This window comes from Podarcis filfolensis (assembly GCF_964270895.1).
Source record: "Podarcis filfolensis genome assembly, chromosome: 11".
Taxonomy (NCBI): domain Eukaryota; kingdom Metazoa; phylum Chordata; class Lepidosauria; order Squamata; family Lacertidae; genus Podarcis; species Podarcis filfolensis.
The window spans coordinates 53,030,041-53,049,617 of NC_139613.1; the positions used below are offsets into that span (position 1 = coordinate 53,030,041).

At 40.9% G+C, this 19,577-nt stretch overlaps 1 protein-coding gene across 6 annotated transcripts in view; it reads left to right on the forward strand.

Annotated features, from left to right (window-relative positions):
* Window positions 1-19,577, forward strand: part of CNTNAP4 (contactin associated protein family member 4) — a 281,703-nt gene that overhangs the window by 186,259 nt on the left and 75,867 nt on the right. For all 6 annotated transcript variants that reach the window (XR_014539759.1, XM_083576530.1, XM_083576533.1 and 3 more), the window contains 3 exons: window positions 2,515-2,686; window positions 11,607-11,713; window positions 16,122-16,241. Coding sequence is in view for 5 of the 6 variants with exons in the window: in XM_083576530.1 (XP_083432656.1) it covers window positions 2,515-2,686; window positions 11,607-11,713; window positions 16,122-16,241 (399 nt within the window). In the remaining variant the exon portion in view is untranslated. The remainder of the gene's footprint in view (window positions 1-2,514; window positions 2,687-11,606; window positions 11,714-16,121; window positions 16,242-19,577) is intronic.

Genomic DNA, 19,577 nt, shown 5'->3' on the forward strand with positions numbered 1-19,577 from the left:
AGGCTTCAGCTTGAAAAGGGTTTCATTGAAAGTTATAAGGCTGGTTTCATCGTTAATGCAGGCTTAAGTTATTGCCTGCTAATATTATGAGACAACAAGTCATTTGACTAATATCACCCAAGAGGCAACACTGTTTGATTAAAATCAAAGTAATGTCTTAGTACATCAGTCTTGAGGCAGCAATGTCCTATAAGGAAAAAAAAATCAAGAAAAGAAGTGAAAGGCATCATTTGTCATCCCGAATAACCTATTAACATTTATAGTTCAAACTGATGACTTCACCAAGGGCTTTCACTGTGGAACACAGTGTTACATAGAAAATGGAGAGCTACCAATTTTCATATGCTGCTCACTATGATCTAATTGTTAATTTGTTTCCTTTTTCCTCGCATCTTTTGGGCATTAAGTTTCATTTCTGTAATATATTTTGTTAATACTTTGATGTGCTCAGATATTACATCTGCGGAGTATCTAAAAATACCGGTAATAGATGAATACGGGATGTTGATGACAGTGATGGCAATTATATTAACAATGAACGGCTACTGTAGATTTTATTGCAGAGTCACAGTTGTGGCCCTGTTGTTAAGGGTGAGACATCTGAGTCACATCATGTAATTATAATGAGAAGGAGGGGGCAAGGTTTTATGGTTCCTCATGTGAACATGGCTTAACTGTTGTTCGACATGAATGGCATTAGTCACCAGACATTGCCACTTGCAACATGGAATGGTCGCTTCACAGCGGACCCTCCAGATACAAACTTAATTCGTTCCGGGGGTCCTTACATACGCCGAAAAGTCCGCAACATGAGGTGCTGTTTCTGCGCACGTGCACAGCGTGATAGAGCACTTCTGTGCATGTGCGCGTTGCAAAACCCGGAAGTATACACTTCTGGGTTTGGTGCATTCGCAACCTGAAAGTTATGTTACCTGAAGGTAACATAACCCAAGGGTCCACTGTAGTTGCATAGACTCCCTGAAGTCATTCCAGTAACAAACAAATTTGGGACTTAGGTCTGCCACTCTGCCACTGACAGCCACTCGTCTCCAACGGAGTGGTGAAGCTGGAGCTAACCACAAGATAAGATACCACACCATATCAATATTCTCTATGTAATGAAAATGTGAAGGGTATGGCCCTTCACAGCTGTGATTCCCTAGCATTTTGGAGCCAATGCAATAAACCAAAAGGGTTTTCGTTGTCGTTGTTGTCGTTAACTGAATTTTGTAAGAAGCATGCTGTGGTGCTATTCTGATGAATTCCTGGTAGTGTTGGCAGGCAATCAAAACCTTTTTAAAGCTGAAGACTACTTTTGTAGGCTGGGGTGGAAATAAAAGCAGAATGCACCAAAGTTACACAACACAACACAACACAACACACAAAACCCTAAATTGATTGACCGTGAATGGAAAGCAAAGAATGAGACCTGGGGGTTATAGTGGATAGCTTGGTAAAGCTGTCAGGCAAAATCCCACATGCATCCAGGGGCCAGAAAACATTTGCCACTATATGGTCCGAGCATCACCCTGCCACAAGAAGCATGTCCATGATGCCCCATTACTCATGTTACTAGGGGTGCTGGTCTTATAGTTTCTGTCTGAGACCTTTTTGTCCCTACTCTAGTTACAACAGTAATATTGTCTGGCCACTGTGCCCTGTGATATCCAAAAAGCGAATTATGCCTGATGACTTCTAAGGTTCAGTTCCCCACTGGGAGACCTGACATCTAGGCTGCACATTTGTTATGAATGAATGTTAAGTTTCAGATTTGTAACTCTGCTGCCCAAAGGCAGACCATTAAAACATGTTGTGTAAATCTTTGGCTCTGCCTCTCTAGTGAAGAAGTGGAACTGTGACTGTGATGGGATTTCCTGATATGTCACAAGAGTGACACTCAAGGAGTTTTAGGGTCATGGGACTGCAGAGAGATGTGGAGCTGTTGCCAGCTCCTTTTGTATGAGCTTTTATTTTGAGAGCCATCATTCTATAACTTTCTAAACTGTGACCAATATTTTCAGCTTATGCTTGTGGGTCGTAACTAAACATGAATGCCTGTGGTTAGATGTTGTACAAAAGTTATCAGAGAATTATTTTCCATTTCTACCACTATGCCTCTGAATACAGTGGTACCTCGGGTTACATACACTTCAGGTTACATACGCTTCAGGTTACAGACTCTGCTAACCCAGAAATAGTACCTCGGGTTAAGAACTTTGCTTCAGGATGAGAACAGAAATTGTGCTCCGGTGGCACGGCAGCAGCAGGAGGCCCCATTAGCTAAAGTGGTTCTTCAGGTTAAGAACAGTTTCAGGTTAAGAACAGACCTCTGGAATGAATTAAGTACTTGACCCGAGGTACCACTGTACTGCCTGGAGATCACAAGTGAGTGGGACCAAGTCAACCCAGGAATCAAAGTGTTGTGTCTCTTCTGTAGGAAATAGATACTTTTTGTGTGCTTTAGAGTAGCCTCCCCCCCCCCAGTTAACTCCTTCTTATGTGTTATGTTTCCAGGATGTCCTTCTAATGCCAACAGCTCAGAATGTAAAAATCCAATTGGTGGTTTCCTTGGGTGTATGAAACTAATTTCCATTGATAACAAAGCAGTGGATTTAATTTCAGTTCAACAGAACTCAATGGGGAACTTCAGTGACCTTCAGATAGATTTGTGTGGCATTATAGACAGGTAAGAACCGTTTCATTTTTCGGTGGACTGTATTAACTTTGAACACTGCTAATGCTGGAATGTTTGGGTCTTTTCAAATTGCTCTCCTTTCTGGACTTTATATCCCATAAGAGTTGGCCACATAAAAATGTTAGTCTGGCAGCTGCTTCTCCCTGAAAAGAGTGATTTGTAGCAGCAGTCCTTTAGGAGGCGAGGGCATGTCGATTCCTTCTCCTGACCGCTGCTTTTGCCCTGAAATAAATCCATTCTTCTCCAAGTCTCCTGCCCCATCACAACAGTTTCTTTTTTTTTTAATAAGATATTTATTGAGATTTTACAAAAACATACGTTTACAAAATAGAAAAAAGTCATATAGAAAGAAAAAGATAAAAAAAGAGAACATACAAAAATACATAAAAAAGAAAAAAGAAGAATAAAAATACAAAATACAAAAAACAAATAGATAAAAAAGAATTAAAAACAAATCCGTTTTTTATAACCTTAAACTCATTAGCTTGTTTCCTTGGCCTCCTCACACCTCCCCTTTTTGTATTCCCATTTAAATAATCAAATCAGCAAATCCTTACCCTCTTTCGTTTATCTTAACTCTGTATCTTAACATATTATAACTCTATATTTTCATCCATTATCAATTCATTTTTGCATATTCTTATTAACTTTGTTGCTAATGCCACTTATTTTCAATCCAACATCATTTTAACATTCATTAATTTTACAGTGTTTCTGCAAATAGTCTTTAAATTTCTTCCAGTCTTCTTCCACCAACTCTTCTCCCAGGTCTCGGATTCTGCCAGTCATTTCCGCCAATTCCATATAGTCCATCACCTTCATCTGCCACTCTTCCAGGGTGGGTAACTCTTGTGTCTTCCAATACTTTGCAATAAGTATTCTTGCTGCTGTTGTTGCATACATGAAGAAAGTTTTATCCTTCTTTGGCACCAATTGGCCGACTATGCCCAGGAGAAAGGCCTCCGGTTTCTTCAGGAAGGTATATTTAAATACCTTTTTCATTTCATTATAGATCATCTCCCAGAAAGCCTTAATCTTTGGGCATGTCCACCAAAGGTGAAAGAATGTACCTTCATTTTCTTTACATTTCCAACATTTATTATCGGGCAAATGATATATTTTTGCAAGCTTGACTGGTGTCATGTACCACCTGTATATCATTTTCATCATATTCTCTCTTAAGGCATTACATGCCGTAAATTTCATACCGGTGGTCCACAACTGTTCCCAGTCAGCAAACATAATGTTGTGACCAATATCTTGTGCCCATTTGATCATAGCATATTTAACCGTTTCATCCTGCGTATTCCATTTTAACAGCAAGTTATACATTCTTGAAAGTATCTTAGTTTTGGGATCTAACAGTTCTGTTTCCAATTTTGATTTTTCCACCTGGAAGCCAATTTTTTTATCCAAATTATAGGCCTCTCTTATTTGATAATAATGAAGCCAGTCTCGCACTTTATCTTTTAATTTCTCAAAACTCTGCAATTTCAATTTGTCTCCATCTTGTTCCAATATTTCCCAATATTTCGGCCATTTGGCCTCCATATTGAGCTTTTTCTGAGCCTTCGCTTCCATTGGTGACAACCACCTTGGGGTTTTATTTTCCAGTAAATCTTTGTATCGTATCCAGACATTGAACAATGCTTTCCTGACAATATTGTTTTTAAATGCTTTATGTGCTTTAACCTTGTCGTACCACAAATATGCATGCCATCCAAAAACGTTGTTAAAACCTTCTAGGTCCAAAATGTCTGTGTTCTCAAGAAGCAGCCAGTCTTTCAACCAGCAGAATGCTGCTGATTCATAGTAAAGTTTAAGGTCTGGCAGGGCAAATCCACCTCTTTCCTTTGCATCAGTTAATATTTTAAATTTTATTCTAGTCTTCTTGCCCTGCCAGACAAATCTGGAAATGTCTCTCTGCCACTTCTTGAAACAGTCCATCTTGTCCAAAATTTGCAATGATTGGAACAGAAATAACATTTTTGGCAATACATTCATCTTTATAGCTGCAATTCGACCCAACAAGGAAAGCTTCAAATTTGACCATATTTCCAAATCTTTTTTCACTTCTATCCAACATTTCTCATAGTTATCTTTAAATAAATTTAAATTCTTGGCAGTCATATTAACCCCCAAATATTTTACTTTCTTAACTAATGTTAAACCTGTCTCCTTCTGAAACCTCTCTTTCTCAATTGGTGTAAAAATTTTCTCAAGCACTTTAGTTTTTGACTTGTTCAACTTAAATCCTGCCACATGACCAAATTCTTGAATCAATTCTAATACTCTTTTCGTACTAGATTCTGGCTCCTGTAACGTCAAAACTAGGTCATCTGCAAAAGCTGTCAATTTGTATTGTTTAGCTCCGACCTGAATACCTTTAATCAGACGGTCCCTTCTAATCATATTCAGCAAAACCTCCAGGACCGAAATAAATAGCAATGGGGAAATTGGGCAGCCTTGTCGTGTCCCTTTCTCTATCTTAAATTCCTCTGTCATCACATTATTGACTATTAACTTAGCCTTTTGTTCTAAGTAAATTGCACTTATACCATTTTCAAACCCTTGGCCCACCCCCATTCCCTGAAGATTTTTCTTCATAAAATTCCAAGAAATATTATCAAAAGCTTTTTCCGCATCTATAAAAATTAAAACTGCTTTGGTATTGATGTTCACTTGCAGCTTCTCCAAAATGTTAATTATATTCCTCGTATTGTCAGACAGATGTCTACCTGGGAGAAAGCCGGCTTGATCTTTATGTATCTCTTCAACTAATACCTTTTTTAATCTATTAGCCAAGATATCAGAAAAAATTTTGTAATCCACATTAAGCAGGGATATGGGGCGGTAGTTCTTGAGTTGTGTCTTTTCAGACTCAGTTTTCGGTATAAGTGTAATGTAAGCTTCCTTCCACGACTCTGGCGCCTTTTCCCCCTCCAAAATTTCATTACAGACCTCCTTTAGTGGCTGAATTAACCAGTCTTTCAAAGATCTATAGTATTTGGAGGTTAGACCATCCGGCCCTGGAGATTTACCCAACTGCATGTTCTGAATGGCACCTTCTACCTCCTGTTCTGTAATTTTGTGATTCAACCTTATCTTATTTTCTTGAGAGATTTTTTGTGATCCATTTGTTCTTAAAAATTGGTCTAAATCAGTCTCTTTCTGTGGCCCTTGTGTATATAGTTGTTTAAAATATCTCTGGAAGCACTTTCTAATCTCCAATGGATTCTGTATGTTCTTTCCTTCCACATCCAGATTTGTGATAGTGTTTAATTTTTGTCTTTTTTTCATCTGCCAAGCTAGCAGTTTCCCGCATTTATTAGCCGATTCAAATGTCTTTTGTCTCATCTGCTTAATTTTCCATTCTACTTCCTGATTTATCATTTTCATATATTGTACTTGATATAGCTTTATTTCTCTCAGAATCTCTTGCGACTTTGGTTTCGCTCTTAATTTATTCTCTCCTTCTTTTATTTTTTCCAAGATTTTATTTTTTTTCTCATTTTGAATTCTCTTCTTTATTGCGTTCTGTTGAATCAGAAACCCTCTCATGACCGCTTTGCTTGCATCCCAGATTACTCTTTTTTCAACCGTGGTATTCAAATTTATCTCAAAATAATCTCTCAAGATTTTTTGGGCCTTCTTGGTAACCTCTTGATCTCTAAATAAGGTGTCATTCATCCTCCATCTGAAGGAACCGATTGGTGTTAGTTTCATCTCCATCTTCACCGCATTATGGTCGGAGCAAGTTTTTGGGCAAATTTCCACTTTTCGAGTCTTAGGTGCCAGTCCTCTAGTTATCCATATTTGGTCAATTCTTGTCCATGTCATTTTGGCTTCAGAGAAGAATGTTCCCTCTCTTCCAAGGGGGTTCTTAGTTCTCCAGATGTCAATCAAGTCCATATTGTCAGTCAATTCAAAAAATGTTTTTGGTAGTCTGCCATCTTTAGTTACAACCTGTCTCTGCGACTTGTCCATATTTGTAGATACCACTCCATTCATATCTCCCATCATAATAATGTTGTAGTCCATATAGTCAAGCAACGTCTCATGCAATTTCTTGAAAAATTCAGATTTCCCCTCATTTGGTGCATAAACTCCTACAATCAGAAATTTTTCTCCTTGTGATTGAATCTCAATTGCCACAAATCTTCCTTGTTCATCTTTAAAAACAAATTTCGGTGATAGGCTCTCTTTGGCATAAATAATAACTCCTCTCTTTTTAACCTTGTCCGATGAAATAAACTCTTGACCCAATCTTTTATTAATCAGTACTTTCCTGTGAAGCCTTATCACATGAGTTTCCTGTAAACAAATTAAGTCCAATTGTTCCTTTTTCAATAAATGACAGACTTTCTTCCTCTTCTCCGGGGAATTAAATCCATGAATGTTCCAACTTAATAATTGCAGAGACATGGTGTGGTTATTCTATTCTCCTCCAACTGCTCCCAAAAGTTCTTCTTGTTCTGACGGTGGTATCGCTTTTTTTAGTTTGTCCAGTCCCAAAGGTGGTGGTACTATGTCTAGTACTCCTGATCTTAAAGCTCTTAGCTCTTCTAGTACTTCTTTTTGCAGGTCTTCTTCGTGGTCTCTCAAAAATTTTCCCTTATCTTCCACTGATCTTATTTTGAACTTTTTCCCTTTAAAGGTAAAAGATAGTCCCTGGGGGAATTCCCACCTAAAAACAATTCTGTTTCTTCTCAGTAGGGCCACCAGATCTCCGTAGTTGGTTCTAAGATCCAATAGATGTTTTGGTATATCCTTAAAAATCTCCACTCTCGAATCGTTGATCTCCAAAGTCTTCTGGAAGTGCACACTCAGTATTTTATCTGTCTCTTCTTTCATTCGGAGGGTAACCAAACAGTCTCTCACCCTGTTTTTTCTCCCTCCTCTTCCAAGTCTGAACGCACTTACTATCTTAAAGTCTTTCTCCGCCTCCAAATTCCAAAATTTTCCAAATTCCTGCGTAAGGTAGTCACTTAGGTTATCTTTTTCAAATTCCGGTACTGCCCTGATCCTCAGATTGGTCTGTTTCTCCCTCAGTTCAATCATAGACAGAAGTGACTGATGGTCCCCAATCTGTTTGCGCATAGGTTTTATTTCTTCCTCTACAGCCACTGCTTTTTCTTTTGCTTCCTCAGCTATTTTTCGATTAGACGCAGATTCTTCCAGCAATTTTTCAATAGATTCTGTATTGGAATTCACCTTCTGTCCCAGATTATTAATGCTGGCAGTATTCCTGTCTATTTTAGTTGATTGTTCCGTAACTTGTTTGCTTAGGCCTTCCAATTTTTCATAAATTTTATTTAACACAGAAGTAAAATCCCCTTCTGAAGCCATTCCTTTTGACCCAGCTTGTGCAAAATCTTCCCCCTGTGTCACAGGAGGGCCGGGAACAGATGATCTACGTTGCTGGGAAACTGTGCTGGGCTGCTGCACTCTAGCCTTGCCCGATCTTGTGTCCTATCAGTCATCACACTTTTGTCTATGAATCAAGGTCGATCCCACGGTCAAGTCTTACCGTGGAAAATCCCCAAAGTCAAGAATGGAAAAATCCCCCAGCTGGGTGTGCAGTTTCAATGTTCCTCTAGGGGGACACTGTAGCAGTCATTAAAGTTACAATAAAGAATCTTTTCCAACTTTCCTAAGTCCCCCTCAAGAAAACAAGCAACAGTTTCAGGTCCAGAGAAGACATTCAACAAGTATCTCCTTCGCAGAGTTAACCATTAAAAAGTTACATTGTCTATAAATAGTGCGACTCTCAGTGCAACAATTCTAGTGGACCTGGCAGTCCGTTCCCAGGAGTTAGATAATTGTCTCTATTTTTTCCAAAAGTAAAAAAGTCACTTTTCCCTCTTCCCCCCCTCTCCAATAGCCTGGGGGGGAGTTCTTTTACTTTGATGTTCGGATTTGAAGCTTTTATAACATCGCTCTCTAGGTCTTTAGCTTAAAGAGTCTTTGCTTTGAACTGTGTACAGAAAACGGAAAGGCGGACTTCCTGTTTACACCTTCCCGCTTCAGTGCCGAATTAATCCTTTTTTTTCTCCTTTAAGTCCCAATTCTTAAACTTCACCTACTCACGGGTAGTTGTTTAGCAGCCGAATTGTCACAGGAAAAAGGTCAGCGCTCTCCGGCAACAGCTGTGCGGCTTCACCCCACGGAAAAAGCGATCGACTCTCAGCACCGCGCCAAACTCCCGTTGCGCTCCGGAGCCCCTTACGGGGTCCCTTCGCTAGTCCAGGGGGCGCTGCAGGTGCCCGCCGAGTCCCACGGTCACAGGCTTCTCCTGCCTGTGATTTTCACAAGGGTCTCCGCTTCGCCGTAGCGGACAGACCCGATTTCTGCGGAGCTTCTTGATCCGAGCTAGAAGGAGACCGCCATTGCCATTGGCGCCGCCTCCGGAAGCCCATCGCAACAGTTTCTTAATCCTTATTTACTTTTGTGCTTCCTTTGAGTGGCTTTTCTGCTTTCTCGGTCTATGGGTGCATTTAGTAAGCCAGCCCAAAGTTATTTTAAAGGCAAAAATTGTTCGGTAAATGTCTTCTGAAGTCTGTGCATCCTCAGACACAGAGGATAGCAGATGCATTTGCTCTGACTGTACATCAAGCCCCCTATGTAAAACCTATAGATAGCCTAGGGATACTTATTAGATTTCTCAAGATCTTGTGGCTGCCAGATGAAAACATTCAAGCAAGTATTAGAATTTCCTTCCAAGATTGTATCGCCCTACATATTTATTAGCTGCTATTAAGATGTATGTGGTAGATTAAACTGTTGTGTTTAAATTATGCCTTGTCAAGGTGGTCTTTAGCAGAGCAGTTTCTGATTATTTATAGTACATGGTTTTTTTCCTTTTAAGCTACGTGATGCATTTAAAGGTGACAAATACAAGATCTGCTTTTCCATCTGTTTCCAAGGCTGAATCAAAATGTTTATCATGTAGTCAGAAATAACTACATATTATGTTCTCTTCTGTCAAAGCTCCCTCTTTAGTTATTTCTTAGTCCATGGAGCTTAGTCAACCTTGGTTGCCCTGAGGGATGACCTCTGCAGAGAGCAGCAAAGGGGAGTGTGACTTTGTTCCAGCTTCTTGATCGGCATAATTGGCAAAACTGCAGGTGCCACATAATATCCATACTGCATTTGTAGGAACTCGATTGTTTAGTGTGGCTACACCTACAGTTTTATAATAACAAAAGTAATAATTTATTATTTATACCCCGCCCATCTGGCTGGGTTTCCCCAGCCACTCTGGGCTGATCCCAACTGAATATTAAAAACACAATACAGCATTAAACATTAAAAACTTCCCTAAACAGGGCTGCCTTCAGATGTCTTTTAAAAGTAGGATAGCTGTTTATTTCCTTGACATATGATGGGAGGGTGTTCCGCAGGGTGGGCACCACTACCGAGAAGGCCTTCTGCCTGGTTCCCTGTAACCTCGCTTCTTGAAGGGAGGGAAATGCCAGAAGGCCCTCGGCGCTGGACCTCAGTGTCTGGGCTGAATGATGGGGGTGGAGACGCTCCTTCAGGTATACTGGACTGAGGCCATTTAAAGGTCAGCACCAACACTTTGAATTGTGCTCGAAAATGTACTGGGACCCAGTGCAGATTTCTCAGGACCGGTGTTATATGGTCTCGGCGGCCACTCCTAGTCACCAATCTAGCTGCCACATTCTGGATTAATTGCAGTTTCCGAGTCACCTTCAAAGGTAGCCCCATGTAGAGAGCCTTGCAGTAATCCAAGCCGGAAATAACTAGAGCATGCACCACTCTGGTGAGACAGTCCACAGGCAGGTAGGGTCTCAACCTGCGTACCAGATGGAGCTGATAAACAGCTGCCCTGGACACAGAATTAACTCCCTGCTTATTGAGATCAAGCAGGCAACTTCCAGTACAGTCGTACCCCGGAAGTCAAATGGAATCCATTCCACCTCTAAAACATTTGAAAACCAAGGCGTGGCTTCCAATTGGCTGCAGGAGGCCCTTGCAGCCAATCAGAAACTGTGGAAACCGCGTTGGACGTTCAGGTTCTAAAGAACATTCGCAAACCTGAACACTCACTTCCGGGTTTGTGGCATTTGGGAGCCAAAACGTTCGACTCGCATGGCATTCAACTTCTGAGGTACAACTGTACTCTTTCTGGCTTCAGCTAAAAAACTGCCTTAGTTAGGCAAGACTACCTCAGATGTTTAGGATCTGTTTTAGTATATTAATTTTTGTACGATTTAAAGTCGTGTTGTATTATTTTCTTGATTTTAGCTTCCTATATTTTTTTGTGTTATGTACTGAAGTTCTCACCCTGGGCCAGCAGGGGGATACTGTAGATAGTTTTCACCCAGGTCCACGTCAGTTATTTTAGGCGGGAAACCCTGGGTTGCTGTTGCTACAATGTTGACAGCCGGCTGCCTATAAAAGCAGGCCGGCTGAGCTGTTTGCAGTTCAGTTCTGTCCAGCTTACAAGTAAAGAGCTGCTCTGGAGAAATCGCTGTGTCGTCTGCTATGTTCGCCCACAACTTAACATTTTGTGAAAAGTTTTGAGGCTTTTTACAGTCAAGCGATGTATAAATTTTTGTGTAATAAATAAATAAATTTAATTACCCAAACTGGTCATTCACCAAAGGCCAGAGGATCCAGGAGCGCCCCTCATCGGTATCCTAGCATATTATTCTACTGTACTTTGGAGTGATCTATCTGTCTTTTGACTACACCTTCTCTGTAACTACATGTATCTGAAGAAGTGTGCATGCACACGAAAGCTCATACCAAGAACTAACTTAGTTGGTCTTTAAGGTGCTACTGAAAGGAAAAAAAAAATTTTGTTTTGACTATGGCAGACCAACACGGCTACCTATCTGTAACTACATTTAAAATGTTCACGTGTTGCCTTTTGTCTTTGAAGATGTCTTCCCAATTACTGTGAACATGGTGGTGAATGTTCGCAGTCCTGGAATAGTTTCTACTGCAGCTGTGCAAACACAGGTTACATGGGAGCTACATGCCATTACTGTAAGTCTTAGGCATTTTGTTATATTTTTTTAAAAAAACTTTATTTTAGAGGAGAAATGTTTAACTGCAAAGTGTTTTTGTTTGGTTGGTTGGTTGTTCCTTTTTGAAATGCATATAGCCTTCTATTTTAGAGAAATTGTGAAGACCACTCATTCCAGCACTATTATATTTTAAGAGGGGTTGCTGTTAGAAAAATCTGTATGAAAACTCAGATTTAAATGTGTATTTATATACATTTTCCATCATGAATATGTACTTAAATATATATTTCATCTGCATGGATGTTTTCCTAAACATACCTAAAATTACAGCATTTAAAATGCATTTTGGTACGTTTTTAGAACCAAGAACAGGATCACAAAATCAGAAGAAGTGCAAGATCTGAAGGATCATTGTTCTTCCATTCACTTATGAGTCCTTGAGATGTGGCTCAGGTTAGCTCACATTGGAATTCAGAGAAATCAATTTGTGCCAGCATCCCCCAACTACTATTTGTGTTAAACTTTCTATAGAGAACAACAGTGCTGTCTTGCCTTCTGAAGCTTTCAATCTGGTTTCTGTCATACAGCCTGATTGTTTAAAAACCTAGGAGGAAAAAAACTTGAACAATTACAGATTGTATTTCTGGATGAAAGCTTCACCCGGTGTTCAGAACTTGTACTGTATTGTTCTCATGTATAAAGAAATTTAGAAAAAGTGTGAGTTTTTTTGTTCCTTGTAATTATTTTATCCCCCCTTACTCACTTCTCCATTTGTAAACAAGTTTCCTTTTGCATTTGCAAACAAGTTTCCTTTTTCCTTGAAAGAAGTTTCAATTTGATCGTATTTGGTATGCATTCAAGTTAAATATAGGCTAAACATCGACAATTTTAACTGCGTAATATCATTTAAAAATTAACAGCTTTGTATAGCATAATTGTAAGATGGTGATGGGTTATTTTGGAAGTTTCAGCTAATGCACTTTAAATGTGGAGTTATTGTTTGGGAAGATTATAGTGAGTGGCTTTAACCTCAGCCGTTGGACGGCTGAACCCAGAAGTCCATTTTTGTAACTTTATGTCAAAAGCTGTGGAATTCCCTCCCTACAGATATGAGTCTGGCACCCTTTTTGAATAGCTTTCATCATTTTTAGGATCCTCCCCATTATTCTGATTGTAAATTGTTTACTGGTTTTAGGATAGTGGTTTAAAATATGCCCTGAGACTTTTAGTCAGACCCACTGAAAATAATGAACATGGCTGTTAGGTCCATTAATTTCAACAGGTTCTACCCTGAGTAAGCCTTAGTTGGGATACAGCTCCTTATGGTGAAGTGAAACTAATAAATCTAGATGATGCCGATAATCCCTTTTGAACTTGACTGCCACAACGTATGACGAACCGTCAAGCCAGAACTGCTACTGCTTATTGAACCTTAAATTAAAGGTTTGAGAGCTACTTGGTCCAGCTGCTCCAAGCAGGAAAGGGAGCAACATCCTTCTAATTGACCAGGATCATAAGCAGCGAATGTCAATCAATATGTACTTGATTTTAAGCTTGAAACATATTTTCCGTAGCTTCCATATTGTTGCTTGATGAAATGTTTTGCTGCACTGGGAACACAGATCACTGGACCCGGAGCTTGGGTCCTGGCAGAAAGAAGCCATTCATTTGACTAAAACAATGCTAAAACAGCCCCCACCATCTGTTATAGCTGCCTGTTGAAACCCCTACACAGCATAGCTGTTCATCACAGTGGCCTTTTCTGACACAAGAAGAGACTGATGAAGATGCTATTAAGTCTCTGGTGCTTTATTATTATGATCAATGGAGTGGCCATGCCTCTGGCACATATTGGCACTGGCAGATGCAGTAAGTCTGTGCCTCTCAAAGTGCTTTTGGACTGTATCTCACTTTCCTGAAGCCCCACCCATCCCCCGTCAACCATCTTTACGGCAGGTGGATATGTGAAGATTCTTGTGCGTCATGGTATGGATGTTACGGCACAGAAGAATATGGGGATGGGAGCTAATAGGTTTTGGAGACCATGCATAACTCCACCATTAACCATGCACTGTGGATTCTTAGTCAGCTTAACTCCATCCCTTCCCTACTTCAGGAATGCCCTGCTTTACTGGCAACTCCCATCTGCCTACAGTTTTGGCAAATGTAGCAGGAACCTTCATGGCAGGCTAGGTCTTGCACTGGTAGAAGCCAAGAGAACAAGGCAAAGGGCTGCACTGCCGCCTTTTGTGTGTTCAGACCAGAGGCCTCCCCTTTAAATAAAGACACATTTGACTCAAATTTTAGTTTTGGTTTTTGGCAGAATTTAGGCCACAACTTTATTGATTACAAAAAAGTGAGTGGTTGCATAGGCTCTGGTTCGACTAGCTCCCTACACCCTTGCAGGTAGCGCTGACCCAGAGCTCTATCATAGGTCAGCCAAGGGTGAACAGCTGAGGTAGGTGGAAAACCCAGGAAAAGACTATGTCCACTCCCCAGATGCTCCCTTGGACTCAGGCACGGGCACAACCCCTTCTTGGAGGTTGACCAAACCAAGTTGAGTCCCTGGACTCCTTTAACGGAATACCCTTCACATAGGGATGGTGAGACCATTCTCCCATCCCTGTCACATGAACCAGTGCCTATCTGCAATCTTACAAGTTGTGATGATTTGCTATGTGGCAGGTGAAACCCAAATGGCCACAGCCAATCAGCCAAGTGGGGAAAATTCCTGCCGTGCCCCTCTCCCAACAACAGACGACACATGACAGCGTAGCAATGTCAATAGCAAAATGCCCTAAAATTAGGGAGAGGTGGGCGGGTGTTCCGATGCATGAGTCAAAAGAGGAAGCTATGGGACACATGCATGGGTTTATATAGGTCCCTCGATCCATTTAGACTGCGCCCCATTGGCCAGATTACACCCAGCAACAAGAGACCTACCAATCGGGTGTTGTGGTTATCCAATAGACCCACCCACAACCAGGAGGTCAGTCTCCGGGTCTCACCACAACACATGCCCTCATTTAGGGAGGGCACGGTTTCCAGCAAAGCAGATCAGGGTTTTGAGTTCTGCTGTGGCTTGGTTATTACTCAGTTCCTTGTGATTTTGAGATAAAGCAAGTTTCTTTATATTATTCACATTTTGTTTGACACAGCATGATTGGCCACCCACCTCTGGATATTTCCGCTGCGAACGTTGTTCAGGAGGTGAAGAGAAACACGCACTCAGTCATTTTCTATTTAAAGGAGTGTAAATGCTGTTTACTTACCCCAAGAGTGGTTCAGCTTTGTCTGTGTGAATTTCATCGGTTTCCCTCAGATTTGAATGCATGTGTAGTCTAGGCCTGGGCGATATATTGATATATCGCCCAGGACGAGCATGAGGAGAAGACCGTGATGTCAGCTTCACTCAGCGGTATATCGCTGGTGAAACCACCACGGCTCCTGAGTCCCTTTGCTGGCAGCGTCCGCTAGAGTTCCTTCCTCCAGCGGCGCTGCTAGCAGAGGGACTCAGGAGCAGTGACAGTTTCACCAGTGATATATCACTGAGTGAAAGCGCCATCACACTCTGCCCTCATACGATGCAGAGCGAGAAACAAGCTGTATCGGCGAGGCGCCAATACAGCTTGTTCCTCCCTCAGCTTCTTTAAACTAGTTGACTGAAGAGTGTGCAGCTGCCCTTACCTCAGCGCTGGCTCCCGTGAGCTGGCGGCAGTGTGGGGGCTCCATGAAACTGTTCAGCTGAGGGGAGCACGGTTGGCGCACGCCACAGTGATCAGTTAAAGGAGCCCCAACAGGTGCGCAAAGCAACCCTCGGAATTCTGCTCCTCACGGACGAGTCAGCAATGTCTCGGCAACACAGTGACCATATACATACGTAATAGACAATCTTTATAGAATTCCTTCAAACCATAACAAGTACAAAATGAAATCTTTAGTCTCAAAGTCTCTGAAAATCTTTAAATGAAGCAAGGTACCAAACTTTGTACGATAAAAGACAAGCTGTGAAGCTTTGTGTATTCAGCAAATATGATGTCCAACACTGAACAGTGATTCCGGATATTGACTACTGTTTCGTAGAATTCTTCATCAGCGTGGGGGGAGGATATAGCATTGCTTCATAAACCCATCTTTTTTCGAATGAATGTATATAAATGAAAATATCAAATGCTGTGGAACAGTGCTCATGTAATAATGTAGTCACTGCTGAGCATTTGATATTTTCATTTATATACATTCATTCAAAATAAGTTTTCTTTTTCCACACCGCAGTATTTTGCCACACCGCAATGTTTGGCTGTTGAAAAGTGCTATCGCCCAGCCCTAGTGCTGTCTATTCCGACCCCCAGCCCGAGAAATGTTCACGTTTCCGATAAAATGCAAACAATGCCATTATGTTTGTGATGGAAGATGTTCTCTTACAGCTATTTATGAGCAATCGTGTGAAGCCTATAAGCACAGAGGGAACACTTCGGGCTTTTACTATATCGACTCAGATGGGAGTGGCCCCCTGGGACCATTTCTTGTATATTGCAATATGACAGGTAAGGTGATAAACTCCCTTAACTCATGGCCGTCTCTGCGTGCATGTTCATTACATTGAAACACAATCTATCAAGTAGGAAGTGTACCTATTTTGGAACTTGTGAGTTTAAAGAATGAAACAGAATGAAGGTGACTTCTCAGCTCAGAATATTGGAAATGAATAAGGCAGGAAAATTACAGCAACAATGTAGGCTCAGATTGTGAGGCTACCACTTCCCCCCTCTATAGCACCATCCACAAGTGGGTTTATCTCATACTCAATTTACATTTTCTGTAGAGTTTTACTTTTGAGAAGTTAGCACTGCAAGGATGCAAGAAATTGAGAAAAAAGCTTTTACTGAAAAGATTATCGAGTTTATTAAAAACTTGATTTCCTTCTGTACATTCAAAAGTGATGTATAGTGCTGCAAATGCATCCCCCCCTTGTCTTTATTATGTCACTTCAGGTGATTTAATTTAATTTTATTGATTTGCCTTTTACAGCTGGGTGTTTAAAAATGATGGGTGCATCTTCTTTTGCAGCTGTAATCAGCCAAAATTAAGCACTTTTAAGGCCTATTAATTTCAATGGGGAATTACGTGTGTCCTATGGAAATCAATGGAACTTGAATTAACCCAATCCAGCCACTGATCCATATTCCAGGCATTTATCCACAACTTCTTCCATTATATTGGAATGCCTGATTGTGAAAAGGTTTCTTTCCCATGGCAGCTGCTTGTTGGTACTAGCATCTTAAGTCTATTCTACTTGAATAATTTTAGATTTTTATATGCATTGAGTATACTGGTATTTGGTTTCTTCTGATACTGGAATGGAGGCAGAAATTGTCCCTGCAGCTGCACTGGACTGCTGAGACCCTGCAAGCATCTGGGAAGCCCCGGGCAACTGTAGAAATTATTCTCTCCTCCTCTCCAGCTCAGAACATGGACCTGGAAGGAGAGCGGAAGAATGCCCTTGAGTTTACAGCACAAAGGAAGGGACAGTGTCTTAATGAACACAGAAATGCCAGCCAAGAATTGCAAACTCCTCTCTATCTCCTTTAGTGCCCTGTGCATGTACATTGAAATTGGCACAACTCTTGCCATGCCTCTTAAGAGAAAGGGAGATACAACTACTCATTAATTTTTGACCTGATCAAAGAGGGGGAGAGGGGTGCAATTTAAGCACTCCGGTGATTTTAAACTCTGTCAAAAGGCCAGCCCTCTGAGGTAAAGTGCAGTTTGATTTATTCCTGTATACCAGGGAACAGCTGCCAGTTTTTTCATCAGTCACTCCTTATTCAACGCATTAAGCAAATCTCATTGATCAGTTCCTCACCAAGAGATGCAATCTGACAGGCTGAATCTTCAGTATTTGTTTTCTTTCCCTGTTTCCTCACAACTGGTATTCCCTTTTCCCACGAGCAGCAATGGAGGCAGATGCCCAGGTTTCTTACGCTGCTGCCTTGTCATTGATATGCATGCAGTTTTCTTCTCAGGCAGATGGAAAGGGAGGTGCTGCTATCCTTTTTTTATTACTGGGGGGTCATTTTCAATACCACAAGCCTGAGGTCCACAGCTTCAAATCAGATGGCAAGAATGTGTGCATGGAACGTTTTTGTAAGATGTCATTTTACATCTATCTATACAGGGAGCAACGTTTTGCTCACCTGATGTCTACCGGACACATTTATAGGACATAGCTGTCTCTGTTTACTCAGAAGCAATTCCCACTGAGTTCAGTAGGCTTGCTCCAAGGTAAATGGGTATAATTCTACATCCTTGAAAGTATCGACCCAACCACACAAATCTCCCCATTCCTGCTATAGCTGATTTACATGCCTTTTAAAAAATATTCCTTTTGTTGTCAGTCATTCCTAAGCTTCCATAAATAAAGGAAGCTTAAGGCAAGGTGTTCCTGCAGAATAGTTAAAACACCTAACTGTAAAATATTGATTCAGTTTCTTAGGAGACACGAAGGCTATAAATAAATTCAGTGGACTGGCTAAGATTATAGCAATGAGCTCTTACATAAGGTAGCAATCCAGCAAGGGCAAAGGACGATAAACTAATAAAAAATGAAATTAGACAAAATTTACCCTAAGACATGCTGAGCAGCGGGTTCTAAATTTGACTTTCCTGTCTAGCAAGCAGCCTTCCCTGTCAATGCTTTCACAAATACAGCACTGTGATTTGTTTTACACTGCTCTGCAATGGAGCATCGGTCTTTCCCAACACACAGGGCATTCTTTTGTCTGATGAAACTGTATGGACAATGAATGCCATAGCAATATCTAGAGGAGATTGTTAACTTCCATTCATGGTGACTCACAATTGCAATCACCTCAGAAGAGGGCCCCATTGAGTTCAGTAGAATTTACTGCCAGCTAAGCGTGTATAGGCTCGCAGCCTTAAATATCACTGCCTCATATGAGAGATGCAAAGTGAAGCTGCATTATTTTCTTAATGTGCAAAACTGAGTTATGGAAATGATATTTTACAGAATGGGTTGGTTGCTTTCTCCAAATCGTATTCAACAGATAACCATTATGCCCAGCCAGCTTCTTTTACAATCCAGAAAATTATAGAACAAGTTCCTGCAGGAACTCAGCAGTGCTCAGCAGGTTTCAGGACTTTGCATTTCTCAAACAGAAGCCACACAAAAAAGTACACCATTGCTTCTTAAATTCTCCCCATCTGAACTCCTCTAATTTTTGAGTTCCAAATGATATGGTGATATTTACAAAAGGTGAATTCTCGGTTCTCCAGTTTGCTACAGCTTTTGGTTCTTGCAAGTACAGTAGTCTTCTCTCTGGCTCACACAAGCAGACATTGATAAGATTCTACAAATAGCATTCTTCATATAATCATATACATCAAAATCAGGGGTCAGCAAACTTTTTTAGCAGGGGGCCGGTCCACTGTCCCTCATACCTTGTGGGGGGCTGGACTATATTTTGAGAGAGAAAAAGAATGAATTCCTATGCCCCACAAATAACCCAGAGATGCATTTTAAATAAAAGGGCACATTCTACTCATGTAAAAACACACTGATTCCTGGACCGTCCACGGGCCAGATTTAGAAGGCGACTGGGTCAGATCCACCCCCTGGGCTTTAGTTTGCCTACCCATGATCAAGATTATATGTGTATTTCTGGGCACTGATAAAACACCACCCACAATCCCCACACTTAATGTGATATTATCAGTTGCATCAATATTCTTTTAGGGTGTTTTTTTAATAAGCTGTTGTTTAAGAATCAGACTCACAATCTCAGTGCAGTCATAAATATGATTGCAACTAAAATGCTTTCCTGCAGTGTTCTATCAATGGCACTCCTACTCTCCAGCAGAGC